We start from the raw sequence: 24,926 nt of genomic DNA on the forward strand, positions 1-24,926 counted from the left end.
GTCATACAGAGAAAGACAGATACCATATGTTTTCACTCTTATGTGGATCCTGAGAAACTTAACAGAAGACCATGGGGGAGGGGAAGGAAAAAAAAGAGGTTAGAGAGGGAGGGAGCCAAAACATAAGAGACTCTTAAAAACTGAGAACAAACTGAGGGCTGATGGGGGGTGGGAGGGAGGGGTGGGGGGGTGATGGGTATTGAGGAGGGCACCTGTTGGGTTGAGCACTGGTGTTGTATGGAAACCAATTTGACAATAAATTTCATATTAAAAAAAAAACAGCCAAACAATCTAAATGTCCATGCAGAGAAGCTTGGGGAAAAAATGGTACATCCATGCAATGCAGCTGTAAAAACTAGGACTTAAAATGGTGATTTAGCAAAGGGAAGAAAATGAGAGAGGGAAAAAACAAGAAACACTCTTAACTATAGAGAACAAAGTGATGGTCACCAGGGGGGAGGCGGGTGGGGGATGGGTTCAACAGGTGATGAGGATTGAGGAGGGCACTTGTGACGAGCACCAGGTGATATATGGAAGGTTGACTCACTATATCGCACACCTGAAACTAATATTACACTGTATGTTAACTAGCTTGAATTAAAATACTTAGAATTATACTTATTATGGAAAAATAACCCAAGTTGACTTACATATACACGTGTAACTTTATCTATCATCTATTTATCTGATACAGGATACAAGCCACTGTACATTTTATGACCCTATAAATAGTATTTATATGAATATGTATACATCTAAAGTACATCTAGGAAGAGACAATTGGAAACGTGTTCCCCCATAGGTTAATAATAGTTTTCCCTTAGGGAAATGTTTACATTTTTGAATCCTATATCCCTTTTATGATGGGAAAACACAATGACTTTCATCATGGAAAATACATTTTAAAGTCTCCTTTAAATTGTACTAGCTGTGTATTACTGTCTGGCTCTCTCAAAGGATTTTGGTTCCATGGGAACCACTCTCCTAGAATTGCATGAAAGCAAAGACCTTGAGAAGTGGTACAAAGCAGAACAATCCATTCAGGTTTGGGCTGAGCCACACTAACCTGCTCAAGGGACTTGCCATATTCTTGTCTTCAATATAAACGCTCAGAGTCCATGATAGGAATCTGCATTTACTGGGCCTAAGTTATCCGACTTTATCATAAAAGTGTTTTCACAAAACTATTCCATGGCAAATTTGAAGGTGCAACGTAGTTAGCTCTTAATTTTTCCTGTTGGCCAAATGAATTACGCCAAGGCCACGCCTGTCAATTTGAGGTGACGGTGAGGACTTTTTGTAGCAGGGGCAGCTAGAGATAGGAAATCTATAGTGTGGACGGAGGCAACGTGGACCCATGCTTTGCTTCCCGGCCCCCCTCTTGTCGGGGAATCCTTCCCAGCCTGGTGGGGTTGGGTGTGCGCCCCAGCTCAGTCGTCCTTTGCAGACTGGCTCACACCCCCGGTGCACAGGCTAGTACACTGGCGAGACGTGAGCCCTGAAATGTGACTGCTTTTGTTTCCATCTCCCCCACTTTTTGGCTTGTGGTCTTGGGCACATTTCTGACACTCTGTCCCTCTCTCCGTACCTGGCACATGAGTTTACATGTGAGGACGAATCAAAAGAGCCCACATAGCCTCCCCAGTCTGTAACAGAGCACACATTCAGTGTGAACTAAGCTGCCTTTATTCCTATGGGCTTCCAACATTAAGGTCCCTTCAGGCTAAAGAAATTTCCTCCAAATATGACCTAGCGGAGGCCCGTTCCTAACCCCAATCACCGATCTCCGTCTCACCAGGGAAACACATAAAGGGGTGAGATGCTACTTTCCAAAGATTCCCGGCCCTCGCACCACACAGCTTTTACTCCCAAAATTCCTAGAAAGGGAAAAAGAACAAGAAAATGCTAATACTCACGATCTTCCTCTTATTTATTTTTACAAACAATGCTGTGCTAGACCCAATATTAGAAGGGACAAAAGGGGCGCCTGGGTGGCTCGGTCGGTTGAGCGTCCGACTTCAGCTCAGGTCACGATCTCACGGTTCGTGAGTTCGAGCCCCGCGTCAGGCTCTGGGCTGATGGCTCAGAGCCTGGAGCCTGCTTCCGATTCTGTGTCTCCCTCTCTCTCTGCCCCTCCCCCATTCATGCTCTGACTCTCTCTGTCTCAAAAATAAATAAACATAAAAAAAAAAAAAAAAAAAAAAAAAAAAAAGAAGGGACAAAAGCTTTATTGATAGTAAAACGTTGCCTCCATGTGGAGCACCGTGTTGCCATTCGAATGCATCCATACACGGGCAGAGTGGACCTAAATATGGGAATTTCTGACCCAGGTTTTGATGATTTCTTAACTGCCGAGCTCCAGGTGGTGTCCCAATGGCACTGACCCGAAGAAGGGAGGCAGGGACCCCAGCATGTTAAAGAGCTGCGAAGACACGCTTGCCAGCAATCAGAACATACGCTTCCTTCCTATCTGCGGCAGGCGCTGGTCTTAAAAAAAGGCTTCTTTCTGGCTGGACCCAATTCCCTGCTCTGACTGGGGAGCTGAGTTATGATTAGAACAACTTTAAAACTCGCTTAGTACCTCAGGGAGAGTTGGTCCGCGGAATCTGTTCATCCAGTGGTCTATTTAATCCATAGTTCATTTTGTGATATAGCTAGATCTTTATTATTTGGAGGAGAAAATGGCTTTCTGAACTACACTGTAATTAAAATGATTTCTTAAATAGGGGCATCTGGGTAGCTCAGTCAGTTAAGGGCCTGACTCTTAATATAAGCCCAGGTCATGATCTCATGGTCTGTAGATTCAAGCCCCGCGTCTGGCTCTGGGCTGACAGTGCACAGATTCTCTCTCCTCTCTCTCCCTCTCTCTCTCTGTGCCTCCTCCACTTATGCTCTCTCTCTGTCTCTCAAAATAAGTAATAAAAAAACCTTTAAAATGAGTTCTTAAATTAAGGCTGAAACTGACAGTATTACATGGCTTATTATGCAAAATTCCTCTATAATGGGTACAAATTACATTTCCAAGTGCAACAGGAAAAAGGTGATTCCCTTAATGCCCTCAGTTACTTACACTAATGCCATGGAACAGAGGTGATGAAGTGAGCTTAGGTAAGCTCATGCAGGATCCCCAGGGTTGAGCCCTGTATGGTTCATGTTTATGATTAATTATGTAACTTCTGGGCCTCAGGAAAGGCCTTAACTCTATTGAATACGAGGGCTCTTTCCACCTGGGAAACTCTATGCATCTGCAATTTGACATAATGAATATGCATTTATTTTATTTTACTTTTTATTGCATTTTATAGAGAGCAGGGGAGAGGGGTAGAGGGAGAGAATCCCAAGCAGGCTCCATGCTCAGCACAGAGCCTCACGTGGGGCTCGATTCCATGACCCTGGGATCATGACCTGAGCCAAGATCAAGAGTAGAGCACTCAACCAAGCCATCCAAGTGCCCCTGGATATGCATTTTTAAAGGATGTTAATTATAATTAACCTTATGGAAGCAGCCCAACAAACATGGGCCAGTAGCCTGGGACAAAGGAAAAGGGGAAAGTTCCCAAGTAAGACAAAGGTAAGCTTCAGAAAACATGCTGGTTCACTCTGGAAGCATGACCTGGAGTTTATGGGACATACATCTTCGGCTGAGAGGTGGTTTCTCTTTCTCTGTTCTCTCAACCCCATGTTACTAATTTTCAAAGACTATGCACTGGATAAAAATGGCGGTGGCTTTCCCAAGAAGAGCATCAAGACAGGCTCTAAGGCCTAAAGAAATCTGGGCAGGGCCATCCTAACTTTAATAGCTGGATAGTGACAAAATAGGAATGGCTAATATTTTCTCCAAATAAAACAGCACACTTTTAATCACACAACCCATGTTACGTGGTCCAGCGTAAAATGATCTCTTATTTTCAGTTCTTTTTAAACCGGGAGGAAATAGCTTTGTAAGTAATCCAGATAGAAAAATTCCTGTGGTTAAAACTTTTCGTTCTAGATGCTCAAAAAGTTATCCCTCACCTCTCTCTCTGCACAATAACATCATACATGTCCTTCTCCTTGGCGTCCAAACTTAAGAATGAATCTTAAGTTTGTTCCAAAGGATGCACAAGGGAGGAGGGCATAAGGGACTTGTCACAGCCTGTGTGACACATAGCCAGGGGACACAGAGAATGCGAGGGATGGATTATGAGTTCACACAGATGCCAGAGTCGAAGACCTTTTCAGACGGGAGGGACAGAGACATGACATCATTACACAATTTTATGGTAAGTGATTTTACACGTAAAACTTATTTCTAAGTGAGACAATTACACCATTTTCTATACCATACCAAAGGAGCAGGGCAAAAAGGAGCTTATATTATGTATACATTTTCCTCTGCCATTTGCACAAGTGACGATCAAGAGAGGGTCTCTCTTCTCCCCATCTTTATTCTCCTTCTCGTGTTCACCTCAACCCTTCATCAAACATGTCGATAGTCCTATTTGGTTTGTACTCTGCCTTCAGACTCAACATTCAGTTCTACAGCTAATGACAAGAAATATCAGGATATATTTATATTATTAAATTCAAATTGGTCAAAAGCCAAGTTAAGACTATTTTCACAGAGGAGATAGTTTTCAAAACAGACATTTAACTTTCAGTTTAGAGGAAGATCAGGAAAAGAAAACCATACCTCCTATTTTTAATTACAACATGAACAAATGGTTGGACTATTTTATAGAAATCACTTGGAAATCAAAGAATACTTGTGATTTCTCTTATTAAGGAATTAACACTGATTCATTTGGACTAAAAAAAATCTACCTATATTGAATCAATACTGTTTATTGAAATGTGCAATTCAAATATACCATCTTCTCAAGGGGCGCTTGGGTGGCTCAGTCGGTTAAGCATCCGACTTCGGCTCAGGTCATGATCTCACAGTTCGTGAGTTCGAGCCCCGCGTCAGGCTCTGTGCTGACAGCTCGGAGCCTGGAGCCCGCTTCAGATTCTGTGTCTCCCTCTCTCTCTGCCCCTCCTCAGCTCATGCTCTGTCTCTCAAAAATAAATAAAGGTTAAAAAAAATAAAAAATATACCATTTTCTCTTGTGTATAGAACCTGCATAAAATAAACCTTATTTCATCTTGTAGTGATTACTAAAATTGATATGAGAAACTTTAAATTATTTTCCCTCATCAGGCGCACAAAAACAGACACATAGATCAATGGAATGGAACAGAGTCTAGAAACAAACCTGTGCTCATATGGCCGATTAATCTATCACAAATAAGGCAAGAATATACAATGGGGAAGAGACAGTTTTTTCAATAAACGGTGTTGGGAAAACTGGGCAACTACATGCAAAAGAATGAAAGTGGGTCACTTTCTCACACCATACACAAAAATAAATGGATTAAAGGCCTAAATGTGAGAGCAGAAACCATAAAACCCTTAAAAGTAAACATGGGCAGTAATCTCATGGACGATACCCTTAGCAAGATTTTTCTAGGTAGGTTCCTCAGGCAAGAGAAACGAAAGCAAAAATAAACTATTGGCACTACACCAAAATAAAAAGCTTCTGCACAGCGAAGGAAACCATCAACAAAACAAAAAGGCGACCTACTGAATGGGGGAAGATATTTGCAAATGACATCTCCAGTGAAGGGTTAACATCCAAAGTACATAAAGAACTTCTGCAACTCAACACCGAAAACCAAACAGTCGGATTAAAAAATAGAGAATTCAAACGTTTTTCAAAAGAAGACACACGGTGCCCAACAGACACATGAAAAGATGCCCAACATCACTCATCAGCTGGGAAAAACAAATCAAAACCACAGTGAGGTATCACCTCCCACCTGTCAGAATGGCTGGTATCACAAATGGGAAACAACAGGTGTTGGTGAGGATGTAGGGAAAAAGGAACCCTCACGCACTGTTGGTGGGAATACAAATTGGTACAGCCACTGTGGAAAACAGTATGGCGGTCCCTCAAAAGATTAAAAACAGATATATAATGCAATAAAGAGTTCCACTACTGGGTATTTACCCAAAGTGCACAGAAACACTTCTTCAAAAAGATACATGCACCCCTATGTTTATTGTGGCATCACTTACAAGAGCCAAGATAGGGAAGCAGCCCAAGCGTTCATCGACAGAGGAATGGATAAAGAGGATGTGGTGTGTGTATAGATGCTTGCACGTGCACACACACGCACACACGCACACACAGGAATGTTACTCAGCCATAGAAAAGAATGGGATCTTGTTATTTACTACACCATGAATGAACCTAGGGTGCATTATGCTAAATGAAATAAGTCAGAGAAAGACAAATAGCATATGATTAAACTTAAATCTAAGAATGAAAACAAGCAAACAACAATAGCAACACAGACTCTTAAATACAGAGAACGAATTGGCTGCCAGAGGGGAGGTGGGTAGAGAGATGAGCGAAAAAAAAATTACTTTCCCTCATCAAATTATCAAATATTTTCTCTCCCCAACCAATATTTCATATCTGTGCCTAATCTCACGCATATGTATTGAGTAATGCTGCAAGTTTTCAAACTTGCCTACACGTTTCTAAATTGATCACTAAAATATGTCACATAATTCAACTTACTCTAATACTTAAAGCACACTTATAACCTCAAATTTCACATAGATGGAGCTGAAACTCACAAGTTGACACTTCAATTTCTTTCCTTTATTGACTCTGTGAAGCTTTAAAATGAGTGGATATGAAACAGAATCACATATTGCAAAATTCAACTCTCTGAGATGTGATCAGCGTAATTCATGAAAATGTTTGTGTTCTCGTCATACTTTTGAGACACAGGGCATAAGTCATGTCATAATGTTTCTGTTACATACTGGAAGAATCTTTATCAAAAGGTTTATAATTGGATCTTCATATCTTGATAGATGTTATACTTGAACTTCACCCTTTCTGATATTAAATAAATAGGGTGACTCCTTCCTCGTTTTTACACTTGAAACTTTTCACAAGATTTTGCATAAATATAATACATTTCAAATGTAGTTAAGCCAGTTCGACATGTATTTAGTATTTTTTTGCTCATGCTAACTTAATTTACGGAAACCAGTCCCATTAAACATTTAAGCCGCTCTGTCCAAATGGAGGTAGAATTGGAGCCACGGTCACACAGCGGCTCCCTTTGGTTGAGCTTATTTTGATTCCTTTTGGGTCTTGATGGTCTCTCTGCTCTTACCATGAACTTGTAAGGCTGGCTGGCGTCAGGGGCTAAGAACCAAGCCATCCGACCCCCAGAAGCTCCTGATCTCAGAGCTCAATACTCAAGCTAGAAGGTTGTATATGTAAATGACAACGGGGGATATTAAGACGAGGGACAAGAATGAATTGGCAGTAAATTAAATGTGTACAGCTGATGAACTACACTGAAACATGCAGAATGACTATTTCCTATTTCTTCCCCACAAAACAAGATCAACCATTTCATTTTAAAGGCCTGGCTATTTTCAACATTACTAACATAGACAAAGGGAGGGTTTTTCTTTCTCATGAATGGGATTCCTCTTGGAAAGTGTTGATGTGAAATTGTCAGGGACACACACTACATCTTGGCACAAAGCAAACTACCTTATTCAGAAGAGACATGATGATGTTTACTTTGGCAGTGGCCCCACCTAAAAATAGCCTGTCGAGTCACGTTATAGCGTATTCTTTTATTCACAGGTGGTAGCTGAGAGCTGAGTCTGTGTTTTATATGTTTTCAGTACTTGACCTCATGCCCAAAAAACGCCCAGTGCTTTCACATCTAACCTCCTTTCAGAACAGAACACAGCGACCCCCCCGCCCCCACTGATGGGCTATGGGCACCTCTTACCGCTTCCTTCACACACCCCCTGAGCGAGTCTGCCACTCGCTTCTGTGGCCTGTGAAGACACGTGGCCCTCTGTGTTGCAACCTTTGCCTCGAATGGCCTTTTCCCCAGCTGCTCCCTTAAAGCCAACCTAGTCCCTAAGCCCTGGCTTCAGTCTTTGTTTTCTTGTGGCCTCTTCTACGCAATCAGCTCCAAATGGTCTCCCACTTTCTGAAACACCGAGAACCTTTCTGCAGAATTTAGAAGTTAATACAATACTAAAGGATGTCATATGTTACTTTTCATACGCGTTAGTCTTACTTTCTTTTTTATGAGAAGGGAGAAATTCCTTAAGGGCAGAAATCACTTCTGCTATTTCTCTATCCCCCTAAAAATATTTAGGGATTGTATAATAGATAAATCTTTGCTGACTGTGATGTGCCCATAAATTCACTAACTTAAAAAAAAAAAAAATGAAAGCAAATAGATGTCACAGAAAACATAAAAGCAAGTGTGACCAAAATGTTAACTTCTGGATATACTCTCTTATCACCGATATCTTAACCCTTGGGAAGACATGCCTGCTGCCTTCTAGATTTCCATTCATCTTTCTAGAATCAAACGCAGCTTTGGAGGAGAAAGGGACATTTTAATTTACTTCAGGACCCTGATTCAAAATCCTTTTAATGAGAAATACTCATTTCTACAGATGGGATATAAAATTGGTCATTTCAAAAGATGCGTAAGCAAGTGATTCTTCGCAGTCATTGGGTGGACCGACCTGTGTCACGTCTCTTGTATCAAATATATTCTGCAGTGACAAGAGGAAGTAATGCACAACGTGACTGGCATAGCATCCACAGACAGACTTCACTACGTGTGAGAGTGCGGTCGGCCATCTTGGGAGACGCAGTATGTTGTGACTGTGCGTGTTTCCCGAATCGGATTTTCATCAGCTAGCCGAATGACTTTCTTAGAAATCACTGCTATGTATCACAATAAATCACGTGTGTCCACTTATATCCTTTTGAAGAATAAATCTACCATGAGGAGGGCCTCTTTCATAATAAACTGACTCGAGTACTGGCGAGGGAAAAGCATTAAAACGAGGCAGGCTGGGAGTTGTCAACGAGTGGAGAGTCTGCGCTCACTCGGGGTCACAGAGGGCAGGAGGGTTTCCCCAGGCATCCTCCGCACTAAATCACCGTGGCCACAAGTGGCAATGCCACCCGGCGATCCCACAGCTATTCTATTTCACTGCCGTGTGGCTTGGCAGTCAGGAAGCTTTCGAAATGTTTTCGTCCTACGTGGGGTTTCCCTTTGGAGTTAAGCTGTTCGCCTTTCGTAACGATGAAACAGAACTCTGCTGACAGAGCAATGGATTTATCGCCTAATTTCTTGCTTAATCATCCGTTCGTTTTGCCTTGGTGGACACAGCCCTCCAGGCCTGGCCCGGAGCCACGCAGCTGGCAAAAAGGCCACAAGAGTGCCACGGATCCTTATGGCCCTGTGACCTGCGTGGGGCGTGGCCTGTGACTTCTGCCACATTGCCCCCTCCTGCGCTGGGTCACAGAACAGAGGAGAGGTGACCTGTGTGGTCCACTTGGCAACAGCCAGGCCCCCATTAGGCCCGGTCAGGGTTCCGTGGTTTAAGAAGGCTGCGGAGACACTGGATAGGATTCAGCGGACTGCACCTGAAACTATTTCCCGTCGAGAGGTTAAGAGCTGGCCCTTTACAACCGAGAAGACAGATAAGCACAAGAAACTTGGGGCATGTGAAGGCTCAGCATGAGCAAGACTGGAAATCATGTCCCGCCTCCACTCATGACCGGTACCAAAGTAAGGAGCATTCACAGTTGGTGGGGCGGGGGGGGGATTTGATAGACACCATTACTGGGGTCATTTGAAGACCTCAGGCTCTTTCTTATGGCTGAGAAACGTTTGTACTGTCGGGACTCGGCAGAGCAAGGGAGGAAAAAAGAGTAAAATTATTCCCTTCCCTTCTTTTCCTGTGGGTATAGCTGGGAATGATAAATAGCTATCATTAACATATTTTAATAATAATCTAACAGCAGTAACATCGCACCACTTACTGACCTAGGATGTGCGACGCTATGTGGGGGCGTTAACTCGTTTAGTCTTTGTGACCTTGGGTGGCTCAAAGCCTATTATTATCCTCATTTTGGAGATGGGGAAACTGAGGCTCGGAAGCTAGTGACTCCTGAGCAAATGACAGAGCATACACAGCTGCTAAAATCTGAATCCAGAAGGTCTGATTCCGGAGCTCTAGCTTTTGCTACTACGTTATAATGTCTGATTTTGTCGTCGCCATTGTTTCTGCAGAGACATTTTAACCGCTGAAGTAAGAACAGCAAAAGATTCGGAGAAGGAAGAGCCTCTGAAGGTTTGACAGAAGCAGATGTGAACAGTGGGTGATCACAGCGTCTGTTCCACATTTATGTCTATTACAGGTTCTAGAATTCAAGAAGAAATCTTTCTTCTTTTTAAAACGAAGGTGGATACGTGACAACATTGGTTCAATCGCATTGCGGTGGCCGCTGTTGGTGTGATAATTGAGAAGCCAGAAGGACAGAAAAAACCTCAAGTTAAAAACCAAATAGGTAGTTCTGGGCCGTAACAGCAGCCCTTTCACTGACTGCGGGGTCCTAGGCTCCTTCTATGCATTAATCCTGACTTCCTTCTGGTAAAAGCAGATCATGCCTCATAAAGGTAAAATTATATACTGGATGTGGGCCAATCTGAAGATCACAAAGCAGCGTTCAAACGAAAGGCTTACTTTAGTAAGGAAGTAATATTCGTTAAAAAACATCACTAATGCCAGTTTGTCGATCAACTACCCAGCAGTTGTTGCATTTTTATAAGAGTGTACTGGAAAGCTTCAGGGTCTTCATGTAGAGGCGTTAAGTCTCCTGTCTTACAAATGCCACTTCCTCCAAGACGTCTTGCTCTCCCAAGCACCAACCACAGGCTGCTCCATACTTTGATTATTGGATTATTTATTCGTTTCCATGACTGTCCTTCCCAGTAAACTGAGTCCCTAGAGGCAATGGCTATTTTACTTCACACTGTGTATGTCCCAGTAGACAACCCGCTGTATAAATATGGAATAAATGATATAGACAGAAAACAATCCAAGAAGACAGAGATTACATCTTCCATGTCTGCGTCCCTCCATTTTCTCCACTTTGGGAGGCTCTGGATTGCTGCATACAAAGATTAAATATCTGTGGTTGTCCAGAGCAACCACATCAGCATGGCCGGGTTCCAAAATCCGATGTGTGCAAATCTATTCTGAAAAGCCAGCAGCCCTCTGACAAGAGGAAAAGTAGAGGAAATCAGGAACGTGACCATAGAGCAACAGGACTAATTTTCATTTGTGATTGTAAAATCATTCTCCTTGTTTTGCAGTCATGCCTGGTAAATTAAGAGGATTACCAAGGTATCTTCCAGCAGAGCTTCCTGCTTTAATGAGTAAATCATCTATAAAAAAGCAGGGTTCTTTTGCTGAAAGTACTTATAAATGGAATGTGGTCTTCTGGAAGATAAACAGGCAGCACTGAACAAATGAGAAGGCCCATTCTTCAAAATAAAAAAAAATGGTCAGAAAATGTGGTTTCTGCCAGATAACGAAAGGAAAGCAGTATGGATGGCTTCCCAAAGGTAATAGCTGTGAACGGGACACGTCTGATATTCAACTCGTTAAAATCAGTTACGCTAAAGGTATTTATGAAATAGACTTAATAGCTTTAGAGCAGAATTCTCATGCACATAAGACAGTTTCTTCAAGCTTCTGACCTCATCACTGAACAAATCCCTGAGTTTCTGTTTTGTGGCAAAATTACGTTCTCCTCTACAAACATTGGCAGTAAACTATTTAGCAATTCTCTTGCCTGAAATATCCTCCTGCATCTAAATTCACCTAAATTGATGTAAATAATAAAAATTAAGAAATGCTAAGCAGGCTCTGAAGAGCGTCACTATGCAAAATAACACAAACCTAATCCGTGTGTCAAATAAGAAAACTCCTAACTTAGTTCTGCCGGAAAATGGCGTTCAAAAACTCAAATTTAATTCTTTACACTCAACCTAAGAGTTTACATTCTTATAATCGATACCTGGGAAAATTTTTAAAAATATTATTATGAAATTAAAGTGTAATGTGGTATATTTTTTATCTTGTTATTTACCTGATCAACATCATTGCTGAACTAAGGATTGGTAGGTTCAAGATATCTACTTTATACACTTGGTACAGTACTGAGCACATACGTACGTGACATGAATCCATGTGAAGGTGCTACCGCTTACCCTTTTTGCTCTATAAGAGTGATAGAATTTTCTTGCATACGTCATTCTCAGGAGAGAGTGAAGAGTTCTATCATCACAACAGAACTGGGCTCTGCCTTCTCCTCTGAACTATGAATGGTGTGGGTGCTGTTCGAAAGATTCACTACTGTCTCCTGAGCCATGGTTCATGGTGACTGACCACACGCTAGGACAACAGTACGTGTAATTACAGCCAGAGTGTTGAGGCCAAACTCCTCAAATTCTGGCTTCACTGAATACGTGTAAAAAATGAAAGATCACAGCGAAGAATATGTTCCACACACAATAACTAGTATTACCAGGCAGGGCAGTATTACCAGGCAGGGAGTATTACCAGGCAGTGGATGGTAGGGCAACAGGGATCACCTGCACGGCCAGGCCACACTGAACAGTCAAGACAGTCTGGGTATTCAGATGCTCCTACGGTATTTTTGGGGGGAAGTGCAAAATGACACAAGATCGTCACGTCACTTCCGAGGTTAAAAACACGTGCCTCTTTTCTAATATATGTGGTTGTGCCTCGGGGCCTATTAGGGATTTATCATTTACGGGCATATCTAATGTTTTTATAAACTGGGCTCCAACTCAAATTAATTCCTGAGGTTATGGTGTTCATTAGCCTATAAACATCTGTGTAGAAGAGTAAAATGTAATCATCCAGGAGAAGAAGAAAATTAGACTGAACTACACTTGACTGTCTCTCCTGGGACACATATTGTGTGTGTGCGTGTGTGTGTGTGTGTGTGTGTGTGTGTGTGTACCTTCTCTAATTTTCTGGTTAGTTGTGCTTCCTCAAACATTTTTGACGGAGCTTTCTAGAGGTTTTCTACTGTCAGCTTGGCATTTAATTGTTTAGCATAAAGTGGGTTTCAGTGTCTATGAACAATTTTCAGTATTTCAAACATCCTAAGCAAACTCCTATATTTCCTAAAATATCTCATTGGTAACTTAAGGTCCCCAACTTGAAATTCTCAGACCTCCAGGAGTCCACACATTTGTAATGTAAATGTTAATGAAAACAACAATTTGTCCACGGTCTTTGAAAAAATATATTTAAGAAACTACAAGTCAGAAAATCAAACTCTAGGAATTCTGTCCTTTATAGTGCCTCATTCAGAAAGGGGTTGAGACATGCGCAGCTCAGTAAATAAACACACCAGACCATAAGCTCTTCCTGGCAGGGAGCTCTACCCCCTGACCTGTTTATACGTCCCAACACCCCCAGTAAAATTGAACACCGGTAATAAATCTTCACTAGCTCTACGAACAGTTATATTTGGTCGCAAAATCAAAGTTCTTGAAAAAAGAAAACTAAGACCGAGTTAACTGGCAGAATTCAGAAAAACAAGTTTTCCCAGGCCCTTAATTTGTATTCCTGTAACCTAAAATCTCACTATGAATCAGCAGTCAAATCAGAAGCCGTATAACTATGGTGTCTCCAACCAGTGTTAACGGAAGCATAGCGCAAGTTCAATGAAACACATTATGGCTCCAAAGTTGTCTTGTCTAATGTTTAGGTAAATACCATTTTTTCCTGCCTGTCAAAGCCAGAAATCCCAACTACGGCACAAATGGACAAACATCGGAGACAGCGCTGGCTCAGTCTACTTTGACGGAAGGGGATTTCTAGTCCCCTGATGGCAACAGGAACTGTTTACTGCACTCTACAGGGAGTTCCTAACATACTGTACTGGTTTCTGGTATCAGGGACGCCTCCATGGAGCAGGGAGGTGAAAATGAATCTGCCTCCCAAATAGGGTTTCTACCCACACAATCTTGGAATGCAGCAACTCAGTCACCAGAATACATTTTTTTTCCAGTTTATGTTGTAATACATCCGTTCTTAAATGCGTATTTCAAAGGCACAACAGAGTACGCTTTCATTCGGTTCACGCCACATTCACGCAACGTGTTTAATGAATAGACTTGCACCAACGTGTCCTCATCACCCTAACACTTACCTGTATCACATGAATGGGTGTGAAATATTCAAACCGTGTTATCTAATATGATTATATAAAACACAGTCCCTATAACCTGACTAGGTGCTTGCAAATCCAGAATCACAGAATTACTACCTCATTTATGTGATTTTTAAAGTCTTAAAGCACTGGTAAAGATCTTTAATCAGATAGAAGATAAATAGAGGATAAATAGATTTGACTCATTTATTTCCTTCCTTAGTTCCGAACAGTGCTCACTCACTTAATCATGCACCCTAGCTACAATAATTAAAATGTAAATTTAAATATACATAAAGGAAATGAGACATATATACATGTGTTATATTATGTATATATCTATATATAACATATATACGTATATGTGTATATACGTATATATGTGTGTGTGTGTGTATGTACATGTGTTAGGGCACATGACTAAGTTGGTGAGCCCCGTTCAGAACTAAGGAAGTAGAGGCCAGAGAGTATCAGCTGGATAGAAAGTACTTTATGGCTCCTCGTTATGTTAACGTGTTTACCTCTCATTTCCTAGGAAGACGATTTTCTAAAGTGGATTGATGATTTCACTGCTAGTCTACATCATATACAGCTCACGGTAACTGCTGCCTACTCGGACGGACTGACATGAAAGCATATGGTCACGATTCGGGAACGATCATACTTAACGAGGAGAGAGCAGAGCAGAGAGATCTTAATTGAGGAGCACAGATACAGGAGGGAGAGGGGCTCTCAAGAGCACGTAAAGAAGAGTCACCTACCAGCTCCACTCGTCCGAAGCCCCCGACTCCAAGGGTGTCGATGATGTTGAAGTCAGACAGCTTCAGGTTGGCGAAGAAAGCGGCTTCGGCTTCGTATCTGGATTTTTTGATGCGAAAAAACGGAAATTTCTTAGAGGTGCAAACACGAGAACCACACACGACCGCCCCGGGATGACAGGCCTGTGGCACAGGGTTTACCTGCTCAGATTCCATCTTTGCTTTTAGAGTCTCTGTGTCCTCACCATCATATTGTTTTGGTCCCAGTGGTGCAGAATAACCAAGATTTGCACTTGTGGGTCAGAGGAGAATGAGACCAGGTACCTGGTGCCTGCCAGTCATGTGACCGATAAATCCAGTTACCAGACCAAAGTCACATCGCAGTGCTTTCCTGCGCGTCTTCCTGTGAGCACGGATGGCTGGGGCGGTTCTTTTTTGGTTTTGCTTGGGGATTTGTGGTTTTGCTGGGTTTGGTTTTGGCCGTCCCGCTGGGGGACGGCAGTTTCTCATTAGTCGCCCTTATCCACAGGCTGCCAGTGGCTCCTGTTAGTATCCACTGAAAGCGGCAAGATCACCGAGGTCCCTGGAGCGACATCACAGCCGGGGTTTATGAAAACAGATCCGAAAAGCTGAGGACGGGGGTGCGAATGTCCGAAACGGAGGGTTTCGGAAGCCCATTCACATTCCTAAAAAGTGTCCTCCTCCGTTTATGTGTACCCACGGCTTCTGAGCCGGGAGTCCCAGTGTCTTTATCTTTGCCAGCTCCTTATACGAGAGGAGAAGCGAGGGCTGTGCTCCCAAAGTCTAACTGTGCCCCGTGCCGATCCGACCCATGCGAGTGGCCAGGATAGGCTTCCCCTGACGAGACGCTCAAAATATCTTCTTGTCAAAGGCCCTACTATTTTTAGAAAGGGCAGGAAGGCATAACAGTCATGTCACTAATGTCTCACTGATGTCAGGTCAGGGAGTGATACAGCTGTCTCAGTAATCAAGTATTTGCACAGCTATGCGTAACCCGTGACCTTCGGCCAGGCGGTCCCCGGCTCGGTCCACGCTATAGATAGACATGATGATATACCTTTGAGACGGTGACACGGGCACTGCTCATTTCTGTCAGGTTTTGGACACAGCCACCCGAAGGCGTATTTGGCATTAAGCCGTGTAACACTTTAGCTCCTCCCTTGTAATCGAACACACATTAGACTCTCCACTTGGGAGGAAGGTGAAGTTTCTAGGTGACATTTTAACGTTCTCCAATCTACCACCACAGTCCCAGATTCGAACAATTCTTGACAGACTCTCGAGACAACCTGGTTTCATGACTGGCTGGTTACATGAACTCAGCTCCCTCTAATAAACCCCTATAGACGAGGCAGCTGGCCAATCCTGAGGGCATCTGTAGACTTCTCTCATTATCGACACAACCAGGAGATTAGCTTCTCAGTTCAGGAGGTGGTTTACTAGAATGGACATAAGCAGCAAATGGGCATTTCTAGCATTCCAACGGGCCCACTACTTCTGGAAAATTAAAACTCCATCCCATTTAAAGGGCAGAGTTCACTTCAACAGGTGCTTTCCAAGGACATCTGTTGGGATCAGACCCTGTGACAGTTTCTATGTGGTCAAGCATTTCCTGGCAGGCCAGATAGTCAGATTCTTAAAGAGACTGTTTTTTTTTTTTTTTTTTTTTTTTTTTTTTTTAATTTTTTTTTATTTTTGGGACAGAGAGAGACAGAGCATGAACGGGGGAGGGGCAGAGAGAGAGGGAGACACAGAATCGGAAGCAGGCTCCAGGCTCCGAGCCATCAGCCCAGAGCCTGACGCGGGGCTCGAACTCACGGACCGTGAGATCGTGACCTGGCTGAAGTCGGACGCTTAACCGACTGCGCCACCCAGGCGCCCCAAAGAGACTGTTTTTGAATAATATCCTATGTGCCTGCTGGATTGAGAAACTCAGATATGAAGAGGGTAAACTCAGGCTATTTTGATAACATTTTATATATTTACAGTGTGGTGTTCTCACAGCTCCTGAAGATACTTTTGGACTCTTACACTTGGGCTCCGTAAAGTTAGGCTGGTGACACATCTACACATGTGACCTTCAGCCCTTTGTTGGAACCTCCTGGGCATCTATCAGGAACCATTTCATCTGAGTCCCACCACACACCGAGTGATTCTGAAATCTTTGCAAACAGGACCCAAATATCTGTATTTTTTTAAAGCTCCCTCAGCGATTCTGATTCACAGCAAGGGTAGAGGGCTATATAGGTCCAACCGAGAAGCCTCAGGAACTGCAGAAACCATAGAAACATTTTGGGGTGGGTTAAAGTGGTCCTGGGACATCAGTGGCTGCCTGATGAGTCTCAGGGGGATGTGTTCATGCCAAGAGTGTTGGGGCCTCTCACAACGTGGTCTGGCCTCCTGCCCTTGGATCCTAGACCCTTTGAAATGACCACTAGTTCTGTAATGGCTAACACAGCTTGAAAAAAAAAAAGGCAATGTTGCTAAAACACACACACACACACACACACACACACACACACACACACACACACGGAGACTGCAGAAGTCATAAGGTGGCTATTTTGTGTTGAAATTTCTACAGCAAAATCCTCTTGACTTTATGCTTAGTATTTGATTAATTACAGATGGTATTTTCATTAATGGGATGGACGAATTACATCTCATGTTAAATGGTAGATATTTTCTCTGTAGCCATCACAATCCACTTAAACATACACTGTTCCACACACTGTAAGCACAATTACCATTACATAAAATATTTCATGTTTTAATGAAAAGAGATTGGTAACACTGTCACTGTCATCATACTTTGTTCACCTTTGCTAATTACTTTGCCAATACTGCTTGCTGACTTGTTAAAATACCACCTAGTAGGGTGATTTTATCTGGTGGTTGGTGAGATACATTTTGAGGGGCCTTTGGATAATATACTCCTGATGTTCTATTCCATTCTATTCATGCCAGGTTCTGATTCTCAGGGAGGCCAAACAAAGTGGGAATGCTATCACAGTGTTTTTTTTTTTTCTTTCCCACCAAGGGAATATTAGTTGCTTAATATTCTATATGTATTTATTTTTCATTCAGATTACTCTTTATGGACAAGAGTTACATCTTCATCACAGAGACCCTGTCTACTTTTCTTTTTTGAATAACTTTTTAGATTAATAACTTCTTTTTTAATGTGGAAATCACCACTAGAAGGAACCCGTATAAGAAAAACTACAGATGACTTAGCTTCTTCAGGCAACCCCTCTTGCTCATAACTTGGAGAGACATTTTCTTTCTTTCTTTTTACTCAGAGATTATTTGAAGATAATTTGAATCCATCGATTCTGTTTTGCTTGTTAATGAGTTGGTAAAAGTTTGAGTGGGAAAGGAGACTAAATAAATTGGTTAAATCAATGGTTGTTGTTCTATTAACTAAACTTCTTTTGCCTGAAGGAAGTCGGTGTAGAACCCAAGTTCTTAATGGGATACAGGTCCAAGGAACAAGGCCCAGCTTTGTGCAGTTCATTTTTTTTTTAATCATTAAAAAAATTTTTTTTTTAAAAATCTTTATTTCTGAGACAGAGAGAGAGACAGAGCAGGAGTGGGGAAGGGGCAGAGAGAGAGGGAGACACTGAATCTGAAGTAGGCTCCAGGCTCCTAGCTGTCAGCACAGAGCCCGACATGGGGCTCGAACTCACAAACTGTGAGATCATGACCTGAGCTGAAGTCAGTCGCTCAACCGACTGAGCCACCCAGGCACCCCTGTGCAAGTCTAAAATTCATCTGTGCCATAGTGCTTATGAAAGGGACAACAGCCAGATGCTAGGGGGAAATTCATATCAGTAAGACACAAAGTTCTCCATGTGTAGTTGCTTAAAATCTACAAAGGTGTACAAAGTCTCTTTTCTAATGGTTCTCAACTCAGGTTGAGATACTAATTTTTCAAAAGGATATTGTTAGTATTATTTTAGTATGGGCTGAAATCTATGGGTTCTCTTCTCAGAAAAGTGCAAATAGCGACATGTCTTTTTTTGCATGTGTCAGGGAGCTTACAAAACCCTACAACACAAAAATAACTATACAATGAATTGTATACACAATAAGTTGTGTTGGGTGAAGGAGACAGAGATAACATATCATTTCTCAAACAGTCCTGACCATGTTATTTAGCTGGGGCTCTGGGTGATTAGAATTCACAACTGCTAATCTGTACAGGGTACTCTTTAAATGGTGAAATACTAAACTTTTTCTTAAAAAAAAGAACTGATAACAAGGGACACAGTTGCCTACATGTTCACCTCTTCTTTTCATTTCTACCTATACACCAAGAAGTTCCAAAAGCAATGAAAATGTAAAGCAGCAGGTGTAAAAATGATGAGACCAAGGCACAGAAGCACAGTCTAGAAACAGAACGGTCCGAGAAGAATCTCAACCTCTCTCTCTATATATAAAGCTACATACCTTTATGATATTATGCTCACTTTCCTTAGGAAATAGACAATAACCATCTTCATTTCTCCATCTCTTCTGATATTACCAGCTTCCACAAAGCCATGGAGTAAGAATCCAGTGTCCCCCATCATTTACCACATTTGTTTTTCCATCGTTGCCTTATATTCATGAATCAATCCTGTCATCATCTCAAAATAACAGAATTGGGTTCTACACCTTATGACTGACTATCGTTATGAAGAAGTAAATCAATCTCCCTCCTTCTCTCCTCTCTCTCTCTCTCTCTCTCTCTCTCTCGGAAACCACGTGTGAGGATTCTACCCAGTACAAAAATGTATGGAATTTAAAATTTTGTCATCATCTTGTCGTTAGAACAACAGTAATAGCTCAGCATTATTTTACAAAGCAGACAATACTATGTGCATTTTTAAAGTAAGCCTCTAGGATTCAAAGGAACGTAACAATAGTTCTGGATGGGTTACAAAAGCCAGTAGTTAAGAGCCTGCAGAACAAAAGGCTAATGTGGCCCTCTCTGCCTTAGCTCCACTCATCTATAACCCACATTGCTTCAGAAGTCTGCTCTAAGAGTCTCCAAGAAAAAACAAAGAAAGTCTTAGTATCTTCGAATCCACATGCAAATTAGTTACCAAGGCTTTGCCTGAGCTCAACCGCTATTGGGTATATTTTGTTTCTTGTTGAGTTTCATTTTCTTACATCTTGGGAAATCTATAAAAATGAAATGTTTCAGTAAACACCCAGACTCTCACCTAGGACTACGTTTCTCATTCCATAACTTCACTAGGTAAGATGAGATTCAATCAGACAGTGTCTACTTCGGCCTTAAAAATAACAGGAGAGCATCCTGGCATACCGACAAAAGTTAATGACTTGTGGTTCCAGCTCTGCCAATGACTTTGTACTTCCAAGACCTGATTTCTTCAACATTTAGGCCTTTTTAGGAGTATCAACCAATATACACTTAATAAGAGTGAATTTTATAGTGTGTCCGAATCTTTACTTAAATGTCCAGATAAACGCCTAGGAATCCTTTTTAAAAAAGATTTATGTGACCCAAGAGCATTGCAATCTATAAATACCTACAGAAATAATTAAAACCCTTTTCAAGAAGGTTTCAGATAAGAGAAGAACTTTCAGAAAGCGAGCCTTAAGCACAAAAGTATACCTGGTCTGTGATATAACCAAGATATGATGCTGGTCGTCTACTCGATAAACACTTAATTTGGTGTGCAGAATTTATGCAGAAATAGTTCCTGATTTCAGAAAGCTTGGTTCACTGAGTAATTTATAGGTCTGATAAAATAAATAGAAATTCAGCCAGAAAAGTCACTTTATAGAGAGAAAGTGGAATTGGAAACTGGACGAACAACATCGCACATTTAAATTTTTTTTTAACGTTTATTTATTTTTGAGACAGAGAGAGACAGACCATGAACAGGGGAGGGGCAGAGAGAGAGGGAGACACAGAATCCGAAACAGGCTCCAGGCTCTGAGCGGTCAGCACAGAGCCCGATGCGGGGCTCGAACTCACGGACTGCGAGATCACGACCTGAGCCGAAGTCGGATGTTTAACTGACCGAGCCACCCAGGCGCCCCGTACATTGCACATTTAAAATAAACGTGGTTTGAGCTTGTACTATAGTGCTATATTTGTATATGTAAAAACAGTTAGTAGGTACCTGTCCTTATTCCCCTGATTCTCAAATGTTTGGAGTTAAATAAGCTTAGCCACCCAAATAAAAAATGAATAGTCTTTCTTAAATCTGTAATCAAGCCATCAATCATCTCTTATTAATTCAACTCTTTATTAAAAGTCTCCTTGATAAACTAAACTTTAAAAATGGAAAATATATTCCAATAATAAATATATATTGCCATGTTTTGACTTCATTAGGAAACAGACTGGGCCATTTTATAGCTTCAGGTTTGAACAGGGAGTTATTTCTTGTTGAAAGAATCATGTTTTTCAAATAACCATTTTACAAGAATCCCTGTCAACATAAGAAACCCTATTCCAAAATTCTAAACAAAAGGGGTGTTTTCTCATGCATGTGGCCGTAAGGCACGTAGGTAAGGTGGCCGGTAGAGTCAGTATTCCATCAGCAGTAGAGGCCAAAACTTAAAAGAACTAAAAAGTTTAAAAGTAATTTAATGAATATCAAGTATTTCATTATGTCAATTTTCTCCAGAAAGTGTAATCTCGTCTTCAGGGAATCTGAGATACCATTAGTTTGCTCTCTAGATTTCAAAAATTGTGGTTTTCAGGAACACAGACTTTTTTTTTTCTTTGAGTACTCTGGTCCTTAAATAGTTCCACTTATTTTTCAAACACATTTCCTTGAGGAGATACAGCCAACAGGAATACACAGGAAAATTGCATTTCTCATATCTGCTGCATAATAAGAATGATAGTAATGCAAATAGTCTCTATTGAGGCTTTCTTGCAAGGACTCTAAATTTCTCTCATTTAATTTATCCTCCTCGATTCTCTGTGGAGATGGGATAACAAATATTTTTTACTTCTATTTGCCAGGGGGTGGACCAGTGGTTGATAAGTGGTTGGTTTCAGTAATTAAACAGCAGAAGTAGGGCTAGAAGCCTTGTGAGAGTCTCACATCAAGGCGTATTTATACCTGCTCCAAAAAACTGAAATGCCTTTTAAACAAGATAATAGAGAATCGCCCAACCTTACAGATACTTTTATCTCAGAGTTTGACGATACTGTCGTGGTTCAAAATCTGGATCAACGCTATTGGGAGCTCACCTAACCCAACCTCTGCCTTTTTAAAAACTAAAAAACAAACTAAGCCCACAGACGCTAAGTGACTTAGCCAAGGTCACAAAGACTCAGGCATACGGGCCAGGTGTTTGGACTTGTTGTCTTTTTACAATCTGATTCTGTGTCTGCAGTTTTCGTAATATTCTGATATTGGAAAAACAAAGGCAAACATAAAACTTGAAGTATATTTAAATAATATGGTATTTTATTACACATTTGCATCCAGAGTGTGACTCGTGTAGTTAAGCTCTTATGCCTTCTGCCTACGATGTGGCAATGCAAGGATGAGCCCCAGTTAAATAAAAGGATCCAGAGTGAGTGAATGTTAATGCCTAAAAGATAATTTTTTAAACATTCAAACATCGGAGTAGTATTTGCCAAAGATGAATGAGGATATGCTACCCACTGTTGGCTCGAAATGTGCTGGCCAATAAGGATTTTTAGTTAAAGCGAAATCGTTTTCACATAGTCTGAGATGAATTTTCTTTTTCTAAAATAAAGACCTAAATAAATATATATTGCCATGAAAAAAATGGGAAGAAGGGAATTGATTTTTCCGCCAGTGCTGTTTCTCTACAACAGAAAGTTAATTATCATATCCATGATTACTATTTTACTTTAGAAAATACAGATGATCGCAAACAAAGGCAGGCACGCAATCCCAGCTTTATTTGTGCCAGAATAGGTATTTCCTTCCTGTAAATGGACGGCCATCAGGGGCTAGTTGTTTGTGGAAGTTCTCTCTCATCTCAGTGCAAAGTGATTTCCTCCTGCTCTCCTACAACCACAGGTTAGAATCTCTGCCCCAGTCTTTTGTTTCTGACTGTAGACCAGGGTGGTCCAGGTGGCACATCACAGCTTCCCAAGGTGGGGAGGTGAGGTGCAGGGGAAACAAAATCGGCAAAAATGACCACCCCTCCTGCCTCTCTCTTCCAGTAACTCAGGCCTCTGGGAAGTACCCTCATCCCTCATCCTGTTGCCCCCTGAGAAAATGCCCAGTATGACAGAATGCATCCCATCTACCTGGGGACTCTGTTTGCCATGGCCTACGGTTCTGAGCAAAAGACAGCCCAAGATTTCCCCCGAAATAGAAAAATCTCTTTTCTACCCCAAGACTTTTCTTATAGGTCATGCTCAATATATGGGTGAAAATATCGACAGAAATAAGGGGGAGTTTGATCTTAACCTTAAAATCAATCTCCATCATAATCTTAAAGCAATCAGTGGGAAGATTCAGCTGGGCACAGAAGGATTAGGGATCAAATAAACACCAGGGGGCAGATTTTACTTCTGAACTCAGAACCTTTGCTGTGTACTCCCATTCATATGTTTCCCTTGGTCCCTGAAGGATTCTGTGTGAACTTAAGGGACAGGGGCCACATGGTCATGATCACAGTGGGCCAAAGAATGTAAAGACAGTAAAATGCAGTGTGTGGCAGGAAGACTGCCACCGATGCCACCCTCCCAAGGTTCCAGGGATACAATAAAGGAAGTGGCCAGGGATCGGTCGGGCACTACCTTGAGCAAGACTGTCTCTTTTCGGCAAAACGAAGGGTTTGCACTAGACAGGTCTATGAGGCTCACTTGCAGCTTGATGGTTCTGGAATCCCAAATGTCTGAGATGGACACTTTGCAGAAAGCCCAGGTATCCATGGCTTCCCTTTACCTCCTTTGGGGTCCTCTTCCCCAGCCCACCTCCAATCCCTATCTCCCGAAGCTCCTATTTCAGGAAATACTACCAGAGCCTTTCATTTAAGGGCGTCTTGCTCTCAGCTTCTGGTTATGCAAACGGCGCAAACAGGAGACCCCCAATGCACCTCCGAGATAGCAGACAGCAAAGGTACGTCTCCATGTCCAAAACAGAACTACGAATGCATTGCACCATGGACTGTAATAAACCTAAGGCTCCCTCCCACCCAGGATTCATATCAGAATTATGGCTGAGTTAAAAACAGAGTTGATAAAATCTTGGGATATGGAGCCAGGCAACAATATTTTAAAATAAATTTTATAGGTAAGTCTATACAGGGGCGCCGGGGTGGCTCAGTCGGTTAAGCGGCCGACTTCGGCTCAGGTCATGATCTCACGTTTCGTGGGTTCGAGCTCAGAGCCCGGAGCCTGCTTTAGATTCTGTGTGTGTGCTCTCTCACTGCCCCGCCCCCGCTCGCACTCTTTCTCTCCCAAAAATAAACAAACGTTAAAAAAAATGTATAGGTAAGTCTACAGAGATGTTAATTACCAAGGTGATGATCATATGGAGACAGGAACAAGCCCCAAGTGAAAACCACTGCGTACCTGGGCCACTTTCCGTGGGCTGTTACTGTTCAGCCCCTTCTCTCCCAGGCCGACCCAGGATGCAGCCACGGTTTGGCCCCATACAGGAGCTCGGGGACTATAAAACCGAGGACCTGGCTCCAGAAAGCACCAATGAGCTAGAGCTGTCTGCCAATATCAACCAATCAGAGCAAGGCCCTTCCAACCAATCAGGATGGAGCATTTTTCCGCCTTTCCCTCATTAGCATGCTGGACCTGAGTAGGTCCCTACCCGAGTGCCAACTTCCTCTCTACGAGCAGGGCGTCTTAACCTTCGCCATCGGTGCCGCGCCTCCCTTCCACTTGAGCGGGAACCCCCAAGAAACCTTGCCTGTGCCTTTGATTTTTAGTCCTGCCTCATTTCTCTGTTGCGCGGCCCAGGAGTTACCAACTCTGGTCACAACACGAAAGTTTTAAGGAACTTGTAGTGTCAACTTTATACGCGTGTGGTGGACACCT

The 24,926-nt window shown here is 42.1% G+C and overlaps 1 protein-coding gene across 5 annotated transcripts in view; it reads right to left on the reverse strand.

Moving 5' to 3' along the window:
* The window catches only part of PRKG1 (protein kinase cGMP-dependent 1), a 1,249,639-nt gene that overhangs the window by 35,194 nt on the left and 1,189,519 nt on the right, over positions 1-24,926 (reverse strand). For 3 of the 5 annotated variants that reach the window (XM_042907726.1, XM_042907722.1, XM_042907723.1), the window contains exon 10: positions 14,897-14,993. In XM_042907726.1, the coding sequence (XP_042763660.1) occupies positions 14,897-14,993 (97 nt within the window). The other 2 variants (XM_042907724.1, XM_042907725.1) reach the window with 2 other exon arrangements.

The sequence above is a fragment of the Panthera leo genome, chromosome D2 (genome assembly GCF_018350215.1).
Source record: "Panthera leo isolate Ple1 chromosome D2, P.leo_Ple1_pat1.1, whole genome shotgun sequence".
NCBI classification, from domain to species: domain Eukaryota; kingdom Metazoa; phylum Chordata; class Mammalia; order Carnivora; family Felidae; genus Panthera; species Panthera leo.